At 38.8% G+C, this 19847-nt stretch overlaps 1 protein-coding gene across 3 annotated transcripts in view; it reads right to left on the reverse strand.

Annotated features, from left to right (window-relative positions):
* The window catches only part of LOC117758852 (glypican-6-like), a 124005-nt gene that overhangs the window by 46380 nt on the left and 57778 nt on the right, over positions 1-19847 (reverse strand). For all 3 annotated transcript variants that reach the window (XM_034580862.1, XM_034580853.1, XM_034580844.1), the window contains one exon: positions 10388-10779. In XM_034580862.1, the coding sequence (XP_034436753.1) occupies positions 10388-10779 (392 nt within the window). The remainder of the gene's footprint in view (positions 1-10387; positions 10780-19847) is intronic.

Genomic DNA, 19847 nt, shown 5'->3' on the forward strand with positions numbered 1-19847 from the left:
ATTCCTAATCTGCAGAGTAACGTCTCAAATAAGTGTAGTCCAGTCACAAGTAAAACATTTACCTCTGCACTGTAGCAATACTTTAAACACAGTTGAGAATATGGGACGAGATGTTTCCCAAATTCAAAAGTTTTAAATGTCACACTGATTTATGTGATAATATATTTTCAAATTGTCGAATAAGCAATTTTCCTTACATACAGTCCCTGAGTGGACTTTGAGGAACAAGAGTGGGGTGAGACATAAACAGCGGCCTACTCATTATCCTGCTGCTTTGAAAGAGCAGCTTGAAGGTGTCAGCCAGACTCCTGATGTGAGCATTAACTTTATTGAGGATTAATAAGCCTGAGCAATAATAAAGCGAGCCATTTCTAAATTTTGCCCATAAAGGCCACAGTCTGGAGCCGTTATCCTCACCTGAATCCAACAGCAGCAATCCAACAGATCCAAGATAACTGATTCATTACAATAAAATGATAAGGCTCACTTTCATAATGAGCGATATGTCTAAGAGGTCCTCCGAGAAGGCATCACCTTGTCTCTCCAACAGGGTGTTGTCATGCACATATGGCGTGAACTCCCTTTAGGGGTAACAGAGTGGGAAGAGCAGCGACGATGGAAATTGCTTCATGTCACCAAGTAATGAAGTTGTGAGAAATGACAATGACTTTGCAAGTTACCAAGGCCAATCAAGGGGAACACTTTTGGGACAGTGAGGCTGTCGCCAACAAATCCGTCTCAATAGTTCTGTCATAATTATTGTGACAGGTTTCATTGCTTCGTACTGATTGGACATGGATGTAAGGCTGCATTGCTGTCCCTGTGTCCCTTCTCAATTCCACAGCCATTAGTGTCAATGGCGATAGGAGTTATCTGTCACCATGTAAATCAGATTACAATCTGTTTAAAAGCATAATGTGCCTGGTTACACCAAATGTCTGGTTTGACCAAATGGCTAAGCTGAGTTCATGCTTTTCTAACAGTACTTATTTAAAATCTTGCACAAAATGTTAAAATCTCCCTTTGTGTTTCTGAACTGAGACGTTGGAAAAGTGTTTTTTATAAAACATTATCATGTCAATGAGAATTTGAACCTTAGGATCAGGTGGGAATTCTTGAGTTATGACCAAAAAAAGATTTTCATGCGGTCACAGTGACATTGACCAACAAAATCTACTTAGTTCACCAATGAGACCGAGCTTGTGCCAAATCTTAAAAAAGTTCCCTCTGGGTGTTACTGGGATATCACGCTCATGAGAACGGGACGGACGGATAGACAACCTGAAAACACCATGCTTGGGGCCAGGAGCGATGCTGGTGTGGACGTGTAAAAAGAAGATGAAACCGGAGTCAAGTCAAGAATCTTATTCTGCAAGACAGATGATCTTTTGTTGACTTTAAAGATCTGTCTTCATCATTTCCGCAGTGAAATATGCATCATGTTTTGTCTGCATTTTGTTTATGTGGTAGTTTATGTTTTCATGCAAAGCTCATAAAGCACAGCTGCTGCTTATTACATACAGTACGATGTAAAACACAGCTCTGTGTGGGTTTTGTTATTATATTCACTGTAACGCTTCCTTCTCGTGACACCTACAGTAAAACTAGTTTTCAGAGAGATGTATTTCATTTGTACTTCATTACGTTTTAACTGTCCTTATTTGCACAATTGATGAGCTCATAAAATTTGATGCTTCGTTAAAGTTTAAACTCACGAGCGGAGTAGTTGGATCAGATGCTTCTCGCAGGTTAAGACGTTTGTGCGACTCTTAAACAGAAGGTGCAGTTACGAGTTACACACGGGCAGTATAGACAGCATGAAAGTGTCTGTGTAACAATACGTCAAAGATTTTTAATTAAAAATTTCACTGGAGGCAGAGGTCATACTGTAGATACTGTGTTTAACATTCCTAAGGCAAAATGTTTAATTCAATTATTAATTGAGTTCTTAAGAATAAACCAGATTAAGTATCATAAGTATTAACTTATTCAAACAGAGACGTCTGAATATGTATCGAAGCTTAAAACATGTGCAAACATCAAATTCGTATGAGCCATTTCTAAATGGTCAGTCTCTTACTGGAGCATCAAAGTCATGCCGACTTTCATGGTTGAATGAAAGCAAACAAATACAAACATTACCTGATAAAACCCAATAATGTAGCAGCTTGTGCACATTGAGTCCTTGTAAAAAACGAGCTGGTCAAAGAGGCAACAAAACAAGGATTCAGGAACATGGACATTTTTTTTTTGTGATGAACGAGCTCTATTGTAATGCCTTGCAAAAAAAAAAAACATGTCCTCTCCAGAAAGTATTGCTTTCCCTTAACCATGAAGGTGATCCGACCTTAACCATGTTGCCTAAACATAGTCCCATCTTAATCACAGGGTTGCCAGAGCAGAAAATGCTCACACAGCGAGGGTCCTTGTGGAAGGTGCTGACAACTGCCCTATTTTGTTGTTAAAGTGTGTCGATTCGTTGGACTCTGACACCACTGTTCAATTCCACATGTACACATATATAACTTCGAAATACTGTCACATGTGCAGCTAGAAATGTAGAGGATATATTTGTGTATACTAGAATTTGTTTAAATATGGGCATGGCAGTTGTTCAGATATTTGAAAAACCAACAGTACGTTTTAGTCCAGCTGAATTATATTTGTGTACTTCTTGGCGAGGCACTTTGCAAGAACAGCGTCACAGGGACACACAAATAGATGGAGATTCACAAACATATTTGTCTTTGTAAAGCACAGAGATGCCAGTTGGCAAACACAGTTGGAGACGGAGGCGGTGTAAAATAACTAAACTGGTAAACCTGAGATAAATATTAATCCTTCAGTACATACAATCACAGACAGAGCCCAGTATGACGGCGTATGCACTCAAGTTGTCATTGATAATAAAACACGGTCTGCAGCACTTTGTAATAATCACGTCCTCTTGCTGCGCCTCTCGCTGAACTTTACTCTCTCTCCACTCAGCATGTTAAATGCAAGATGGAGCCGAGGACAATTCCACAGAAGCTGCACTAAAAATCTGTTGCTGTCAAATCAATGAACGTCTCGGGCTGACAGAATAATCCACATGTGAGCAGCTGTGCCTCCGTGAAACGACACAGTGGTACTCGGAGGGCCCCCTGCGACACACGGCAGTCAGCTCAAGTGTCTGTCTTTGGTGATGCAAGGGATCGGCCGTTGATTCGCCCTGACATCCACCATGTTATGTGGCATGTCTGGAGCAGCAGTTGGGACTGTTTCTTTAATTTACCCAGACAAGTGCAAACACATTAAAAGCCAAGCGCACGCTGCTCAATGACTTGGGACAGCGCAGCCAGGAGCTAACGGCAGCAAAAACCTGCATACGCGACATTGTTATCCATCTGCCGAGCCTCCTTCCGGAGTAAAACTCACCCTGTGTCCATCTGACTCCAAAGGTCTGCGACCCAGCCTGAATGTCAGGGGCACACAGGTCTCCTGTGGCTGCCAAGAAACCTCCGGACAAGTGTAACTACATTGGTGCTGACAAGCTTCTCTAAGTGCTTGTTAAATAAAGATGTGGTGCCATACACTTCAAATAAAGGTGCAAAGAAGTCGTCACAGGATATGATCGGGGGTGGAACAGTCAGATGATGTGACATATTGTCACTAGTGGTTGGATAAGACGGATGAGTAACGCTTTTTTTTTTTGAATTTTCCTCATTTTTTTGTCAACTTTCCCTCCTTTGAATTTTGTTCTTAACCTTCTCCCTCTCGCTGTCAGGCTGACTGAGTCTCTATCTTTCAGACTTCTCAGTATAAGATGAAGGGGGGGGGCGTACACTGTAGTATACAGTATATTTCTTTATTATACTTTCATATCATGTCCTTGTATTTCAGACCACATGCTGTCTCTCATTTTTTTTTTTCAAACATTCTGCAGTTCACCACAGATCAAAATCTTTTAATTAAAAGGGACATCTTTGGTGCAGCACATTTCCCGATTACGTGCCAACCTTTTTTGAGCCAGTTGCCATCTGCTGTCACAGCACTGTAGCTGAGGCCTTATCCTCGGCAAGCTGTGTGAGCGGTGCGCCAGCAGAAGGAGACAGACAGAGAGGCAGAGAGAGAGAGAGAGAGAGAGAGAGAGAGAGAGAGAGAGAGAGAGAGAGAGAGAGAGAGAGAGAGAGAGAGAGAGACAGAGAGAGAGACAGAGAGAGAGAGAGAGAGAGAGAGAGAGAGAGAGAGGGAGAGAGACAGAGAGAGAGAGACAGAGAGAGAGAGAGAGACAGAGAGAGAGAGAGACAGAGAGAGAGAGAGAGACAGGGAGAGAGACAGAGAGAGAGAGAGAGAGACAGAGAGAGAGAGAGAGAGAGAGAGAGAGAGAGAGAGAGAGAGAGAGAGAATAAATAAGAGAGAAGTTTGTCAACAAATACAGATACTGAACTGTGACTCTGATAAATCACATCAGGACACTATAACCACTATAACATATCCCACTGGTATCCCTTCCCCTTTTTAAAAAGTGTAAAGGTACCTCATTGGTTGTTTTTTATTTCGCTTAATTTGCTAATTTTGGGCTCCATTAGCTTCATTGGCCAATCATTTTTTCATGGTCACCTGCTGCCTTCGTATGGCTGCATGGATTTAATAACCTGAAGGAGTCCCACAGTCTAAAGCAGCTGTGGACAACAGATACTGTCAGAATCAATCATATTATGTTATAAATCGATGCAAACTACTTTACTGCTTCAACCACATTTTAACATTTTATGTTTTCGAGTTATAAACAACGAAACACTGTGATTATGATCCGGCTTGTCTCTCTATATATCTCTTACCGGAAGGTGCAGGTCATCTGATGCCCTGTCTGTCAATGATCGGCATTACCGAACTACAAAGTGCCAACATCTGTCTCACATCTCTCTGCACACAGACTATCATTTATGATGCATTGGACCAGGCTAGAAAAGACAGACACATGTTGGCTGTTATCTTGTTAAAGGTCACCGTTAAGATCTAAAGGATTCAGCCTTTGTGTGTGTGTGTGTGTGTGTGTGTGTGTGTGTGTGTGTGTGTGTGTGTGTGTGTGTGTGTGTGTGGAAGGGGGGAGAGAGAGGCTGTGGTTTGCGGGTCTGGTGGTTTAATAAACGCATACTTTTGTGGGTCTGCAGTCTCACTCTCTGCAAACACTGCATCACTACAGCCTGTTAGGGTTTGCATCCTGATAACATTCACCAAACCAAGTAATTCACAAGAAGCTTCAGCATAATATTTACATGATCATTTTGAGGAAGCTTAGCCTCCGCTAGCCTCTTATTAGTGCCGCATGTGCATATCACTGTCAATGGTGTGTGTGTGTGTGTGTGTGTGTGTGTGTGTGTGTGTGTGTGTGTGTGTGTGTGTGTGTGTGTGTGTGTGTGTGTGTGTGTGTGTGTGTGTACTTGTTTCATTAAAAGCTTTAGGAATTTTTTCTGCGTAAACACTGGACTGGTGGACCACATGGGGACCACAGTCTGGTCCTAATGAGGTAAAACATAATTTCCGAGGTCCTGGTTAAGAGGAGGGGGGTAAGGTTTTGGTTAGGCTGTCCTCAAACTGTATATTAATACACACATTACTGCATACTAATTCATGTTTGCCTGAGAATCTAGAAACAGCCACTAACTAGTAACTTATGTGAAGTTCACCAGGGAAACACAGCTTGGTAAATACACATTAAATGTTAGTTAATTTAGAAATACACTTATCACATTTGTTGTTATCTATGGCTTTTTTTCCTGTTAGGATCACCTCAACCATCTTTAATAGTCACGTTACTCTATAGGACCCATTGTGTTTACTGGGAGAAAAATACACGTGTGATATGAGGATATTGAAGGAAATGGAGTTCAGCTCAGGTTATGCTGCACGTTTCCATTCCTCTTTTCTTTTGTAAAATAGAACGGCACATTTGTCTGAGCTTGACTGTCGAATGCCCTTTACTGTTTCGCCTTGACAGTGAGCAGGCTACACTGATGTATGGCAGCGACTACATAAAGTAGATGAGAAAAAAAAGAAAGAAAAATACACCCAAGACAAACTGAGGAAACCACGTTGAAGCGATGCTGGTATTGCTCACATGTCAGCAAAAGGCTCAGTAATCTGGCAGAACATTAATCTAAGGTAAATGTTGTGTAAAGATTAGAAACTGCCTTGGAGCTTAATGTTAAATTATCTGACAGTTCGTGGTAGGAAATGAGTGTATAATGAGATCAACATGACAGTATAAGCCATCAGGAAAAACAAATCCCTCAGTGCAAAATACCCCAGTTCCTTCCATCATCAGGGCTAAATATGCACCACGGACTAGGCCGGCTCCCCATGAGTATACGCAGAGTGAGTGATAAGTACTCTAAATGCCTGAACTTTAAAACGTTCAAAAGGTCCAAATCCCTGCAATCTTCTCTGAGCAGGTCTTAATGTGGCTGGACTGTGTTTTAAGTACCCTGAGGATAAAACTCTTAATGGTCATCATAAACTGTAATCCAGGGAGATTCTGCTCTTAATCCAGGATAGACGTCCAGGAAACTGTTCAGTGTAAATCCAGTCCAATCCCATTTTATGGGGTGATATCTCTCCTGTTCCGACTTCAGTGCGAACACAACTGTCTGTTAGCAGTAATAATGTATGTGGGCTCATCATCATCAGCGCTGCTCTGAACAGACAGATGGTTGAAAGCAGCACATTTTCATTTGAAAACCGCAGGTTTCGCGAATTTCACACCTAATTTCATTATTTGAGTTAGATCAACTCGCCAGGGGGCATATGCAACACTTCACATACTAATTAGACTAAAGACCCATGGCAGAGACAAGACAACATTCTATAATAATACTCCTCATCAACCAGTAGGTATCTTCCCAGTTTAACTCCCCCAACTCCCAAGTGTTGTTGTAAATCTTTTTGCGTTGATTTACTTTAGCAGCATATTCTGAAAGCTTTTGATTGATGTAGATTGATGTAAATCAGCTCATTATAATATTTCAAATTTAAAACAGATTTAAACGTTTCATTACAACTTAATTCATCACCTACGTAAGATTGTGTAATGAAATAAATGAATAAATACATTTTCAGTATCAATAAAGCTATTTTATCCTTCTGATAATTTAAGAAATATCTGACTGTCTTTTGATTTTCCCAACAACCGTTAAATCGATTGACTTCAAACTGAGTTTGTTCATGTAAGTGCATTTATATAAAATGCACATAGTGTGACATCACGTTCAATTCAGGTTGCACTTGCAGTGGTGTCCCTTTGATAATGGCTGACATGACAGTGAAATCGCTGAATGTTGCTATGTGCTTGTGAATGGAACCACCAACCCCATCAAGATATTACTAAGAAAGCCACATACTGTTTTCATTTAAAAACTGCGTCAATAATCAATCATTTATCAAAATACTTGCATTTAAATTTTCTGTTGATCCAATCAATTAATCAACAAACTGTTACAGCTCTTCATTGAAGACATGCATTCTACATTATGCATGCTTTCATTGTAAAGACATAGGTCGACTTTGCTGTTAATACTGTGTAGTTTTTTTTTTATTACAACACACACAGTGAGGTGTGGTTACAGTCCAGCTGTGATGTGTGTTTGACCAAGATTTGCTCCAGAGATCTGCTAAAATAACAGAAACTGCAGGACAAGCAAACAAAGCCTAACACAGGTTTCTGGAGATATTGTAATGTAGCTTGGCACTCCACCAAAACACACATAAATGCACTTATGGATATGAAATTGAACAGAAAGAGCCTTGTGTAGAGTCCTGTGCTCACACTTGAGAAGTAACAGATTGGCATGTACTCTAAGACTGTGTGGTGGGCAGAGGAAAGTGGATTTGTGTCGCTGAAAGCAGCAAATACCAGGGTGATCCTTGGGTCAAGGTGATTTGTCATGTCAAGCAACTTTTCACCTCCAGTTCTGCGGTCGTTCACCAGCCTGACAGCCTTCAGCAGTGCCACACTGTTTCCTGGCTCCTCTTCATAATTGATGAGGAAGCAGGAATATGGGATGTGATCCAGAGTGACAGAGCCTTATAAGCCTGGGACAGACGTATAGAGGTGCTGATTTTAACCCTTCATCTGAAATGGTTATGCCACGGAGGACTGGTGGAGAGCAAGCAAGGCTCAAATAAAATAATAATTCATGACTGACTCTTCAGAGATGATATATGGCAGCACGGTAGCGTGGGGAGGATACAGCCCTCTCATATCGACATGCTTATCATGATGCAAATTCCCACAATCCCCCTTCATTATGTGCAAACAGTGAGTACACGAGGAGCGTGACAATAAGGCACGCTGATGGTTCAGTTTCAGACCCAGTGGTAATAAAAGTGGGCAGTGGTTTAGTGTTTGGTTTGCTGAAGAGAAACCATAAAAGAGGATTATGAATGTGAACGCAGCCTTTTCTTGTGTGTGAAGATAAATCGACTTTGACATGATTATCTATATTATAGATGTTAAAAAAGATCTTATAAACAACCTAAACAACCTGCTTTATAGACAGTGTTTCACATATGTGACTATATTGTATAACAATATATTAAATATCACTATGTGTAGTTTACATGGTGCTTAAAGTGTTTAATTCTGCACCAAAGTACATTAAGATCTATTCAGAGTCGGTGTCACATTGAATAATTTTTTTGGTCTGATTATCTCTCACCAATACTGAATACTAGAGTTTTCATGTTGAGTGTAGACTACAATGATCAATTTATTTGATATATTTTTATATAAGTGTTAAATAATTTCTCTATATATGGTTATAGTCACTTTCCTATATTAAACATTAAGTAAAGTGTAGAATCTACCCGGCTCTGTGATCTGCCTGAGTGAGGCCACTGCTTATCAGAGGGTAGCACTTAAGGCTCCAGCATAAGCATGATTAAAGTTATTTCTCAAACTGAGAACATCTCATTTACTTTTTGCTCCCCCGCTCTTTCGCCTACTTTCTCTTTCCTTATTGAACTAAAAAGGACAAAGTGTTTCCAGCTTAAAAAATTAGATGAAAAGAATCAGATCACTGCCGAACTCTGAAGACATTTTTAAAACTCACGTTTGAACTTGTGAGTAATCCGTTTTATATCATTTGTAGCTCATAGAGGGTGAAGAATATTGATTTTGGTAGGGTCAACAACAACAGTCATAATGATTTGTCATTAATTGAATAAAACTAGAAGATGAATAAGTATCAAAAATAGCTAATTACAATTTCTATTTTTAAAGCACAAATCCAATCCATTTAAAAATAGGGTTAGTGTGCAGGGAGGAGTTTTTTTTAATCTTCCAACAAGGTTAATTTATTCTCTGTTCATAAATGTTTTTTATAAGTTTTAAATTGTGTTTGATATAAACTGTAATTATACAAAATCATGTGTGATACATTTTGATGAAGGATATATTTCAGGAAACCAACTATTAAACCAATGTGTTGAACTTAAATGAAAATAAAATTCTGAACATTTTAATGCGAAAACTGTGTCCCAAACAGTAAACAGTTATATAATGTTTTACAGTTTAAACATCCGTGAGGGCTCTTGCATAACTTTCTGTGTTTAACATGGATTTAGAAAACATATCCGCTAAGCCTTTAAAGACATTTTAATCTCCCGTGTTTTGATAATGCTCTCAAAAACATATTTATTTTTCGGAAACTAATCAACCAAACTCTCGATCCAAAAAACCATTAGCAACAACACCAGCAACAATAAACGGCAACAGAAAGATGTGAGAATGGAAACATTTGTTGAAAATTAAGAAAAACTGTATAAAAGTTTAGTATAAGAGGGACACTGAAATAAAACTAAACCAGAAATCTCAGGGGAAATATGCTTTCATCTTCCCTGTTTTACAAAGCTTTGGACTCTGCGGGTGATTCCACGGAAATGAGGAGCGCACAGTGAACTGAGTGCAGCACAAGCACGATGAAACACTGGCCCCCGCACCAGGAGATCAAGTTCAAGCATTAAAAAAAACCTCTACGTCGATATGAAATGTTTGTTCTCTATTCCAGAACTTTTAATAAGGAATTCTCATGCCATGCAATTCTAAAAGATGATGGTAAATCCACAGAAGAGGTTTTTAAGTACACAGAACACACTAAAGTATAAACAGTAAGGCAAATCAAAAAGTTGAAGGTGGAAAAACTCAATACTTTGAGTATTGTATTTAAAGCAGAAAACGGAGTAGATTTAATAAATATTTACTATGTTTTTGTCTTGTGTTTAAGTTACCATCCATTAGAGTAATCAAATAATATAAAACCAGTGTTATATAAGAGATACAGCAAAGACTCACTTAAATTTGAGCAACAAAACAAAACGTTAAAACTGCCGCGAAAACAAAACTCACCTTGGCGACCCTGTTGGCGACTTCCCGACCGACCATGAGGCCCTGCACAAACGTCCGTGCAGCGATGAAGGCCCTGGTGACCTGGGCCTTGAGCTTCCTGGGCACATCCCCAAAGGGCTTCAGCTGGTCCGTGTACTTGCTGACGCACTCCAGGTAGTCGTCTGTGAAGTGGTACTGGGAGTTGAGCAACTGGAACATGCGCTCCAGCAGCCGGGCCCAGAAGTCATTCAGCATCTCCTCCAGGTTGACGTTACCTCCCGTGTAGTAGCGCTTTAGCTCAGTGAACAGGTCCTGGAACACCTCTGAGTTCTGCATGTACAGCTTCCCGTACGTCCGCGTGAACATACTGTTGAGGGACTTCTCCGAATTGTCCAGGAGCTCCAAGAAAAACTCTAGAAGGATGGATGGTTTGGGGGGAGGAGGGAGGGATGGAAAGGAAACACAGTCTGGGTCATTATGCAGATATTTACTGTATCTCATGTCTTTTCCTATAATGTGAACTGGACAAAAGGCTTCCAAAGCACAAGAGGGAAGGAACAATATACTGTTGTTGTATATTTTAAATCTAACGGCACTTGATGGTTCTGTCTATAAAGAGCAATTTATAGGAGCCAACAAAACTTGATTATGTGAAGAAAGTCAGTCCAAAAGCATTAATAATTTAACAGTAGAAAATAATGTACCACAAGGACTATGAATGATTAATGTAAAGGTTCTGATTGCATACTGTAACAAAATATTCATAAGTTTTAGACACTAGTATACATTATCATCCCGAGCGCCCCCACCATTATTCCCACATGCATTCGATTCTCACTGAAACCATTTGTTTGTTCGCCGAGGCATCTGGCCCGTGAGCCTATAATTGAATATTGCATTACAGTTTATTGAAAGAAGCTTCATTCGCATTGAATTATCTGAACAGCGCCCAAAAACGCGAGGTATGGAATTTAAACGTGAGACCAGGACATCTGCTCCGTCGATATGACTGTGTTTGCCAGTACACACACTTTACACTGCACAACACTGTCATTCAAAGATAAAAGGATAAAACATGTTTTTTAAGATCCCTTGAAGCTTATTCAAAGATACATTTAAAAAAAACTAAAGGATTCTGCAGTTATTAGAATTTTTGATTATTCAAAAGAAGATAAAACCCTTTTAAAAACATATTTGGAAACTTAGTGTTGGATATATATCGTTAGCATTTTAAGATGTGCAACTTTCAGCATTTGGAAGAACCTCTTATACTCTTTAAGTTATACTATAAGTTTCAATATCTAGGAAACTATGTTAATGCCTTTATACCCATTAAACCTATAGCTTAGCATAGTTTGCTATTCTTTTCTTTCTATTGGATATTACATTGTATACATGTTCACAGATATAATATGATGATATTTTTATATTATTTTATAATATATAAATGGTTTCTGTCGTGTAAAAACCTATTTATCAACATCCTTGATAAAATGAAGTGATATCTACATTCATAGCGGCAAATGTGACCTTGTTGTTAGACACGTCAACAAGAACAGATGTTGCTGTTATGTGTTAACCACTGTGTGAGATTGTGCCATTGTGGTGTATAGAAATAATACAAAGGTTCAGGGGATCTAGCGTCAGCTATCTCGCTTGCATCTAAATGTGGCAACTGCAAATAAGTAAACTGTGAAGACTCAGCAATGAAGAGTCCTTTGAACTCAACGCTCCATGCATTAGAAAATTCACACTTCCTGGAGAACACTAATGTTTTGTTAATTGAACAAATAACAAAACAAGTTAAAAGACTCTAACTTTAGTTATTTAATTAAGTGCCTTCTTTTGCTTTGTAAATGACTTCTAAGGCATCAACATTCATCAATTTACATTTAACATTCACAGAAAGTATTGTTTCTCCGTCATCCGCAGCATATGCCTCTCTTCCATGTGAGCACCTGATCTCTGGAGCATTAACTCAGCTAACAAAGGGGAAATCAGAGGAGAGAAAAAGCAACATTAGCTGGGGAGTCTCTGAAGCCTTGCTAATAGGATCCCATGTTTCTGAGTGCACAGGCATAATTGTAGGGAAGCTCATAACACAACTCTCCATGCACAAATGTCAAATATTCCTCCATCCTCCTTTGTAAACAAACGTGTCAGGGTTTCTAATAAAGCATTCAGGGGCTTTTCTGCTGCTCGGATATTCTGGCTGGCTGACATTTCTTTGCGTTGGCGATAGCAGTCACACCCTTACTTGGCCATATCTAGTTCTAATAATACAATTCCCCTCTGTGATATGACTAAACCGTACGGCAGGATGAATCACATCACATGTAGCTGACATGTTTACAGGGAAGCAGAGCTGCACAGGATCCAATCAAGGAAAACAAATATAAGAAACGTCTGACAAATGCAAAACACGAAACAAGACGCAAACATCGGGATTTTAGACAGCAAGAATTTTAAGTTCAGCATTTCATGACTATTTAACTTTATTTTTTAATTTTGGAGTTGAGATTGAGGTGAAGAAAAAGGGCCATTGAAATACATTTGAGATAGATTTTAATTATTTCAAATTATTCATTAATTAATTTTACATTTGATTATTTTCTTTTCATACAGTATATATCCATACTCTCGTACTACTCTTATACATATCCTTGCTTGCCCACTGGTTCTAAGATTGGTGAGAGTTACAGCTGATGTTAAACTGCTCTGCTCTGATGACCAGCTTTGTATTCCTCATCTTTCTGTCAGACAGTTATCTTTTCTTCGTGTTTGGATGGTGAAAGTTTCTTTGGAGCTGAAAGACCTGACATCACACCAACATATATAGAGAGTCCCTGTGTATTATGCATTCAATATTGTATCTATATTATTTTGAGATGGGTAACAGACCTGACAATAGAGAAGCGTAAACATTATATGTGTAAAATTACTGATATTTTAATTTCTAAATTATTTCCAAGTATCAAGGTTGAGGCAGATAAATTCTCTTCTGCACTTGGCTTCACAAGTTTCATTTGAGAATACGATTCACGGTCTTGTTTTTGTTGGTCAGGTGTTTTATGTCTGCCACTTGACATTGAGGGATCCTAAGACGACTGCGTCCACGCAGCAGCACTGTCGTCGATGAAGTAAACCAGTTCAAACTAATTCAGAAATCCACCTTCATTTTCACTGAAAGGAATGAACTTGCAGACCTTTTTGGAGGGCGCTGAAAATAAACACAATATATTGTTACTAACATACATGATGACCTGCATTTTGTCCCTTATGATTACTCTTTACTTAAAGTCCTCCATGTCTGCATAGGACATTAAATATTACCTTTTCAATTGCAATTATGCTCATGAAAGAAAGAGACAAAACCAGACTTGTGCTAAAAAGGATAATCTGAACTCAAAAGATAAATTCTGTTCAGCACAGGCTAAATGTACACGGCCATTATTAATGTTTGAAGATAGGCTGCTGATAGACAATAACATGGACGATGTAATGTGATTAAATAACCTTTCCATCAGGCCGACATGAATGGCTTTGATGGTGTTTTACCTCCAGGCAGGTGTAAGCCAGTGCTGACTGACATGATAATACAGTATGCAGCTGCTGCTGGATTGTGGTTATTGATTTCCCAATCAAAAGGAGGTTAAATGACTGACTTCAGTGGTCTTCTCCTTTTCAGGCCTTTGTGGATGCAAACCCTGTCTGACACGGAGCAGCAGCACTTCACAACCATACAGGATTTTCACATGAAGAGAAATTAAGATACAAATCAAGACTGAAAATTTAAAGTTATACAATCAGAAACCAAGAGTTCTAGAAGAAATAAGTGAGTACTTTGTTAAAACCATCTTCTTTCTCTCATGTAACTGTCTTTTTATGTGATTTCAAGGCCAGATACTTGGAAAACAGACGGCACTGAGGATTTCAGAGTTTCAGATAGCAGCTACAGCTTGCCAACTCATGAGGAGAGAAATGCTCTCCGCTGGCCAAAAGACATATTTAGCGAGGGAATCATCATTGAGAGTCATTGACCTCGGATAACATTCAGCTGTTTGGCCCTTAGTGTCTTAATACTTGGAAACATGGCAACACATGGGTGTATTCCTACTGACACAATACTTTCAGGAATCATCCCACGTTCAGATCCCCTGAGTAATGAAGGTTATAGCAATCAAAGTCAGTTGGAAAAAGACTTTATGTGAGATGTAGCGAGAAAATGGAAAAATCAAGCCAACAGAAGTTGAGACCACTTCAATGTCACATCTGAACTTATCTGTAAAACGTTTTGTCTTCTTATTGAAATACATTAAAGTTTATTAAAATACAACACAAGGGAAGCATGAGAGGTAAAGACTGCACTTGTGAGTCAACTGCCACAATTGTCTTGATTTCTGTGAATACTGTAGTGCATTGTAAATATATCATGTTCACTCCACAAAAGATTTCAGATAATTCTTCATGAGAGAGGTCGTTGATTCTTGAGTGTTCCTTGTGTTTTAAAAAATTAATTAAATTATCAAATGTAAATGTACAGTATCTAAAAGAGTCTTCAAAGCATAGAACAACCTTCAAAAGGGTCTTCAGGCTATATATGAATTAGTTCTTATAAATAATCTAACAATAGTTTTACCAATCTATTTTATGTAACCTCTCAGGTAACACATTGTTTAGTTCACAAACTAAAAAGGTTACACAAAGGTTTGTTGCATAAAGCTGCTTTATAAATATGACTTATCTTTTATCCCATAGCTATTAGCTTTTATTTTTCATAGCCGAAATGATGAATAGACAATGAATAGAACGCTTAATAATGAATATAACAACTGTGGTAAAGTGAGCCACCACATTAGTGCGAGCACTAATTTAGGTTGGAGTTTGTAATTTTCAGTGCATACAAAATGTGGTTCATACCCTTGAAGTAATTCTGAGTGTGAAGAATCAATTTTCTCTGAGAGCAGCACAAAGTGCTCCTTTGATATCTGGCCTAATTACTGTAAATAATTATGATTAATAAAGGTGACCTTTCTGTTGCTCTGATAATAACACTTTATCCACAGAAAGAAAGAAAAAACACTGCAGTGAACCATTCATTTTACTTTTGCTATCACGAAACAATGGGATCTCTAAAGCTTATTATGATGTATTAAGACCAATTTTCAATTAATGGCACAAGAGTGTTGAACAACCAGAGGGTAGCACTGTACACAGCCTACGAGACACAGCAGGTATTCATGAACCAGATTCAGTATGATGTGGGAACAATAGATAACGGGCTTCATTCATCTGAATGTTTATTTAATCTCAACTTCATCCTTTGTATATAGAAATATCCATCGTTGTCTAATACAATTTAGATTTGACATAGATTGCATTATTCAAAGATGAAACTAGACAGCTTGTTTCGGGATGTTTCAGCGATAAATGTGATTCAACAGAAGCCAAACTATTACACACTATCACACAGTTACACCCTATGACCCAACTTGCAGAACTTCTAAAATATTGAAGTGGAGATAAAACCTGATCTGGTATTAATCACCCTGCAGAGTATCAGCGAGGCCGGGCAGGCTGCAGATGTCTCAACAACACTACTTGTCCAACAGTCTTCTCACTGCCAAGAAGCTCATCCTTCTTTATTGGAAGAAGAAATAAGTACCCGCTATAAAACTATGGCTACATTAAATGATAGACACTTTGCATTTATAGAGAATTTAATTTGTTCTCAAAAACAAACCCGGGGAACTTGAGAAGACTTGGAACCCTTTTCTCTCTCGGCTAAAAACCTGCACGCAACCCACACGGCACACATAGGTAACACATGGGGATGGGATAGAGTATGAATTACTGTGTTCATGCTCTGTTGCTTTTTTGTATTCAGGGGGTGGCATGGTTAGTCCATTTGATAGCACTCGATAAAAGTCCATTGTATGGATTGTCTCATATTGTGTCATCTAAGTTTCTTCTGTATGTTCGCTTGATTTGTGAGGGAGGAAAAAAAGAAGAAGAGAAGGGTAGCTATCTGGATGCCATCTGTGACGCTGATTCAACTCAAACATATTGAAATATAGAAATGTCCATCATAGACCAACTCCTCCCTCAAAGAGAAACCATAAATCTACTGATACATATAGAGATTGTCATTATAAATCAGTTTCATCTTTAATATAGACATTAGACCCCATGTGGTGCCGCGTGTTGAAAGCAGCACTGGTTCTTATCCGAGGTGTTTGAAAAGAATCAAGGGAACCACTTCAGCGGGACTTTAGCACTGGTGAGTGTCTGTGGAAACTGCTGCTGTGTCTTGTGGTGATTTTCTCAAGTGCAGTGCACATGAGTGATATCGCCAAGAAGGAGAAATGCTACAGGGAACCTTGGCAGTGAAAAATAACCATGTTTGTCAGTTGGTCTGCAGAAATAACGCAACAACTAAATTGTGCACATAAATTCATATTTGTCCCTTTAGATTGGGGTCTGTCAGTCATCAATATTACCTAAGGCAGCAAAATACATTCCTCTAGAATTTGTACTATTTAAACTGTATCTCAATCCGTCTGTCTTTCCTCCTTCTTTCCTTTAAAATAGGGGCAATGAGTAATACCCATAGGTGCACATGCAACACAATTCAGAGAGAACTTAATGGTGACACGACTGTCCGTATCTCTCAGCCATTTCTTTTTCACACCATTCTAAATCTCTTTTTACTGGTCACCTTCAAGGTTGACCAGTAAATTGTGCTGGACTGGCACCAGACCCCATTCTGACCTTGTGATCCAGATCCTATTACAGACAGTAAGTGTGCCATATTCCAGGCTGGAAGACAAAGGTGTCACATTTCATCCGCGGCTCTATTCGATGTATAATTGCATCTGAGGCAAACTTGACCAGCTTCAATATATTTGAACGTTGGTTAAATTACATATCTTTAAAACACTGAAAGCGCTGATCCAGAAAACATAAACAGGATTGGATCCAGTTGGTTTCTGTGTAAGGTGAGAGAGCACTGGAGAGGCAGAGGCACCTGTCAGGGAGATTACACCACATGTGACAGCCGGGCGACTACACCACCGTTGAGGCCACTGTTGCAGGTGGAGAAATTGACCGTCTATAAAAAGCACTTTCCCTTTGATTGTGAGGAAGTGGCACCAACACCTGATGTTTATCTTTGATGTTTGAGATTGTTTGACAATTTAACAAACACCAGACCCACGTGTAGCATGAGTGCAACACAGCAATTTTACAGTATGACTTAGATGTTCAGATGAAAATAGGCTTTTCCACCCCAGTCCTCATCTGTATCTCTCTTCGCTCTGTTGAACCCATCAGTCACTCCTTTCCCTTTTCTCTCTCTTTGCTTGAGATGAAATGTCGCAGTGGAATTTGAAATAGAAAGATATACTGAAAATGATGATTTCTTTTCATACTGTGGATTATCAAACCATTTCAACAGCTAGTTCAGGAACACATGTCAACTAATCGAACTTCTGAATAATAAGTTAAAAAAAGTCGATTAATTAGTTAATTCCACTGTGACATATTTAAAGCGTTGTGCACTGTGCACATAGGTGAGCAGGCAAAACAAGCCCCAGTAACTTCCATCTCACTGTTAATCACATAGAGTTTTTATATTCTACAACAGATACAGGAAATTACAGATTTTTGTTTTTAGCTCTCTCTATTAGTCATCATTACAAAAGCTACAACAACATGTGTGTGTGTGTGTGTGTGTGTGTGTGTGTGTGTGTGTGTGTGTGTGTGTGTGTGTGTCTGTGTGTGTGATTATATTATTTGTTACCCTGAACAGACTGTGAGAATTGGCAAACAATCCTTCAACATGTTTTTAGTTGTTTGCCCTTATTTGTGTATAATTAATTTGTTATTAGAGGCAAACAGAACAATAATCAACACAACATGAGAACTAAACATGATCTATTTTAACAATTTTAAAAAACAAAACAGTAATGCATGAAAACAGTTTGTTCTGACAATGTCTTTCTCCTTGGACAGAGGGTTTTATTGACTCTCTATGTTAACTCCCTCAACAAATATCTTGTGAACCAGTCTATGATGACTTGCGTTGAAAAAACATGTCTTCAGGGTCACATGCAGGACAAGTTTGTGGAACTGGAGACAAACATGACAGTAACTTTTCTCCCAAAACTCAAATCACACATTTCTTCAGGGTCACATTCTCTGCTTTCTTTTAGGGATTAAAAAACGGTTGAAATTGTATAGCACACATGAAAACAGCAGCAGTGTTGCTGAAGGGAGCACAGCCTAATAATTTGAAATGAGTTTTGAAAGAGCAGAATTGCTGCAAGTCATTATACAAAGTTAAAACTAGTTCCTGCTTCACGACATACATTTTATTCCTAACTGCACATTGCATTGCTTCTAATTTCCTTCACACGAGGACCCTGACTAAATATTTGTCCACGATTCATTAAACATTCAGAAACATCTGTTTTCAATCACATCCATGTTGATGAATCCCAATCATGCGATAATGGGAAGCACCATAACAAGCCCTTAATTATCCTGAATTAACATATCCTTATGACACTGGATGAGAGATGTCACATTAGGCCATAGAGAATCCCCCAGGCAATAGTGGGAACTTAAAAATCCAACTATCCTGAGCAGAAGCACAAAGAGCCGAAGGGACACTGGATCTCCCAGGTTGTGTTCCAGAAATGAATAAAACCTGAGACGTTATAGGAGAGAGTCAAACAGCCACAAGAATCCTCCCCCCCCCCCATCAATAAGCCAATGGTCTGCTTTTTTCCAGCCAAACAAATCAAGATGATGCATGTAAAACCTGGCACATGTGTGATTGAAGTATAACCTGTGGAAAAATGGGTTTAAAACCTTATTTTAGTGAAAAATCACTAGGTTTATTTTCCTTATTCAGATTTGATCCTTTTATTTATGAAAGTGAATTTGCGGATTTCTCCTCACTCATTTAAACAGGACTTTGATTTCCTGAAGTAATGGCCCATGGGTTTTGGCAAGTAGAGCCCTGATGGTGGTTAGTGTCACTGATGTTACACAGTGTTCAGGCACAGACTGATCACATTAAATTCCCAATGTCCCAACAACTTAACTTTGTATAGACGTAAATCCACTTTGAAAAAAAGTCCACTTTAAAAGAAATACTAGTTTTCAGTTGTCAATACTTGTTTAGCACCTCTACGAGTGGGTGCCTTGATTTTTAAGGCGTTCTGTTTTAGCCTTAGAAAAAGACTCCTATCTGTTTATTTGTTATATCAACAGTTTATGAACTTAATTTATAGAGAATGTACTGTATCTCTCTGACCAGCATTAATAACAGGTGTGATGTTTTATTTCATCACAGCTTTTTACTAAATCAACGTGTGCATCACTGTCAGCCTCTGCCTACAGACGACTACTGATGAATGATGACATTATTAGATTGATCTCAGGCAATAAATGTAATGTGCATTTTGTCTGTTCA

The sequence above is a fragment of the Hippoglossus hippoglossus genome, chromosome 3 (genome assembly GCF_009819705.1).
Source record: "Hippoglossus hippoglossus isolate fHipHip1 chromosome 3, fHipHip1.pri, whole genome shotgun sequence".
Lineage (NCBI taxonomy): Eukaryota > Metazoa > Chordata > Actinopteri > Pleuronectiformes > Pleuronectidae > Hippoglossus > Hippoglossus hippoglossus.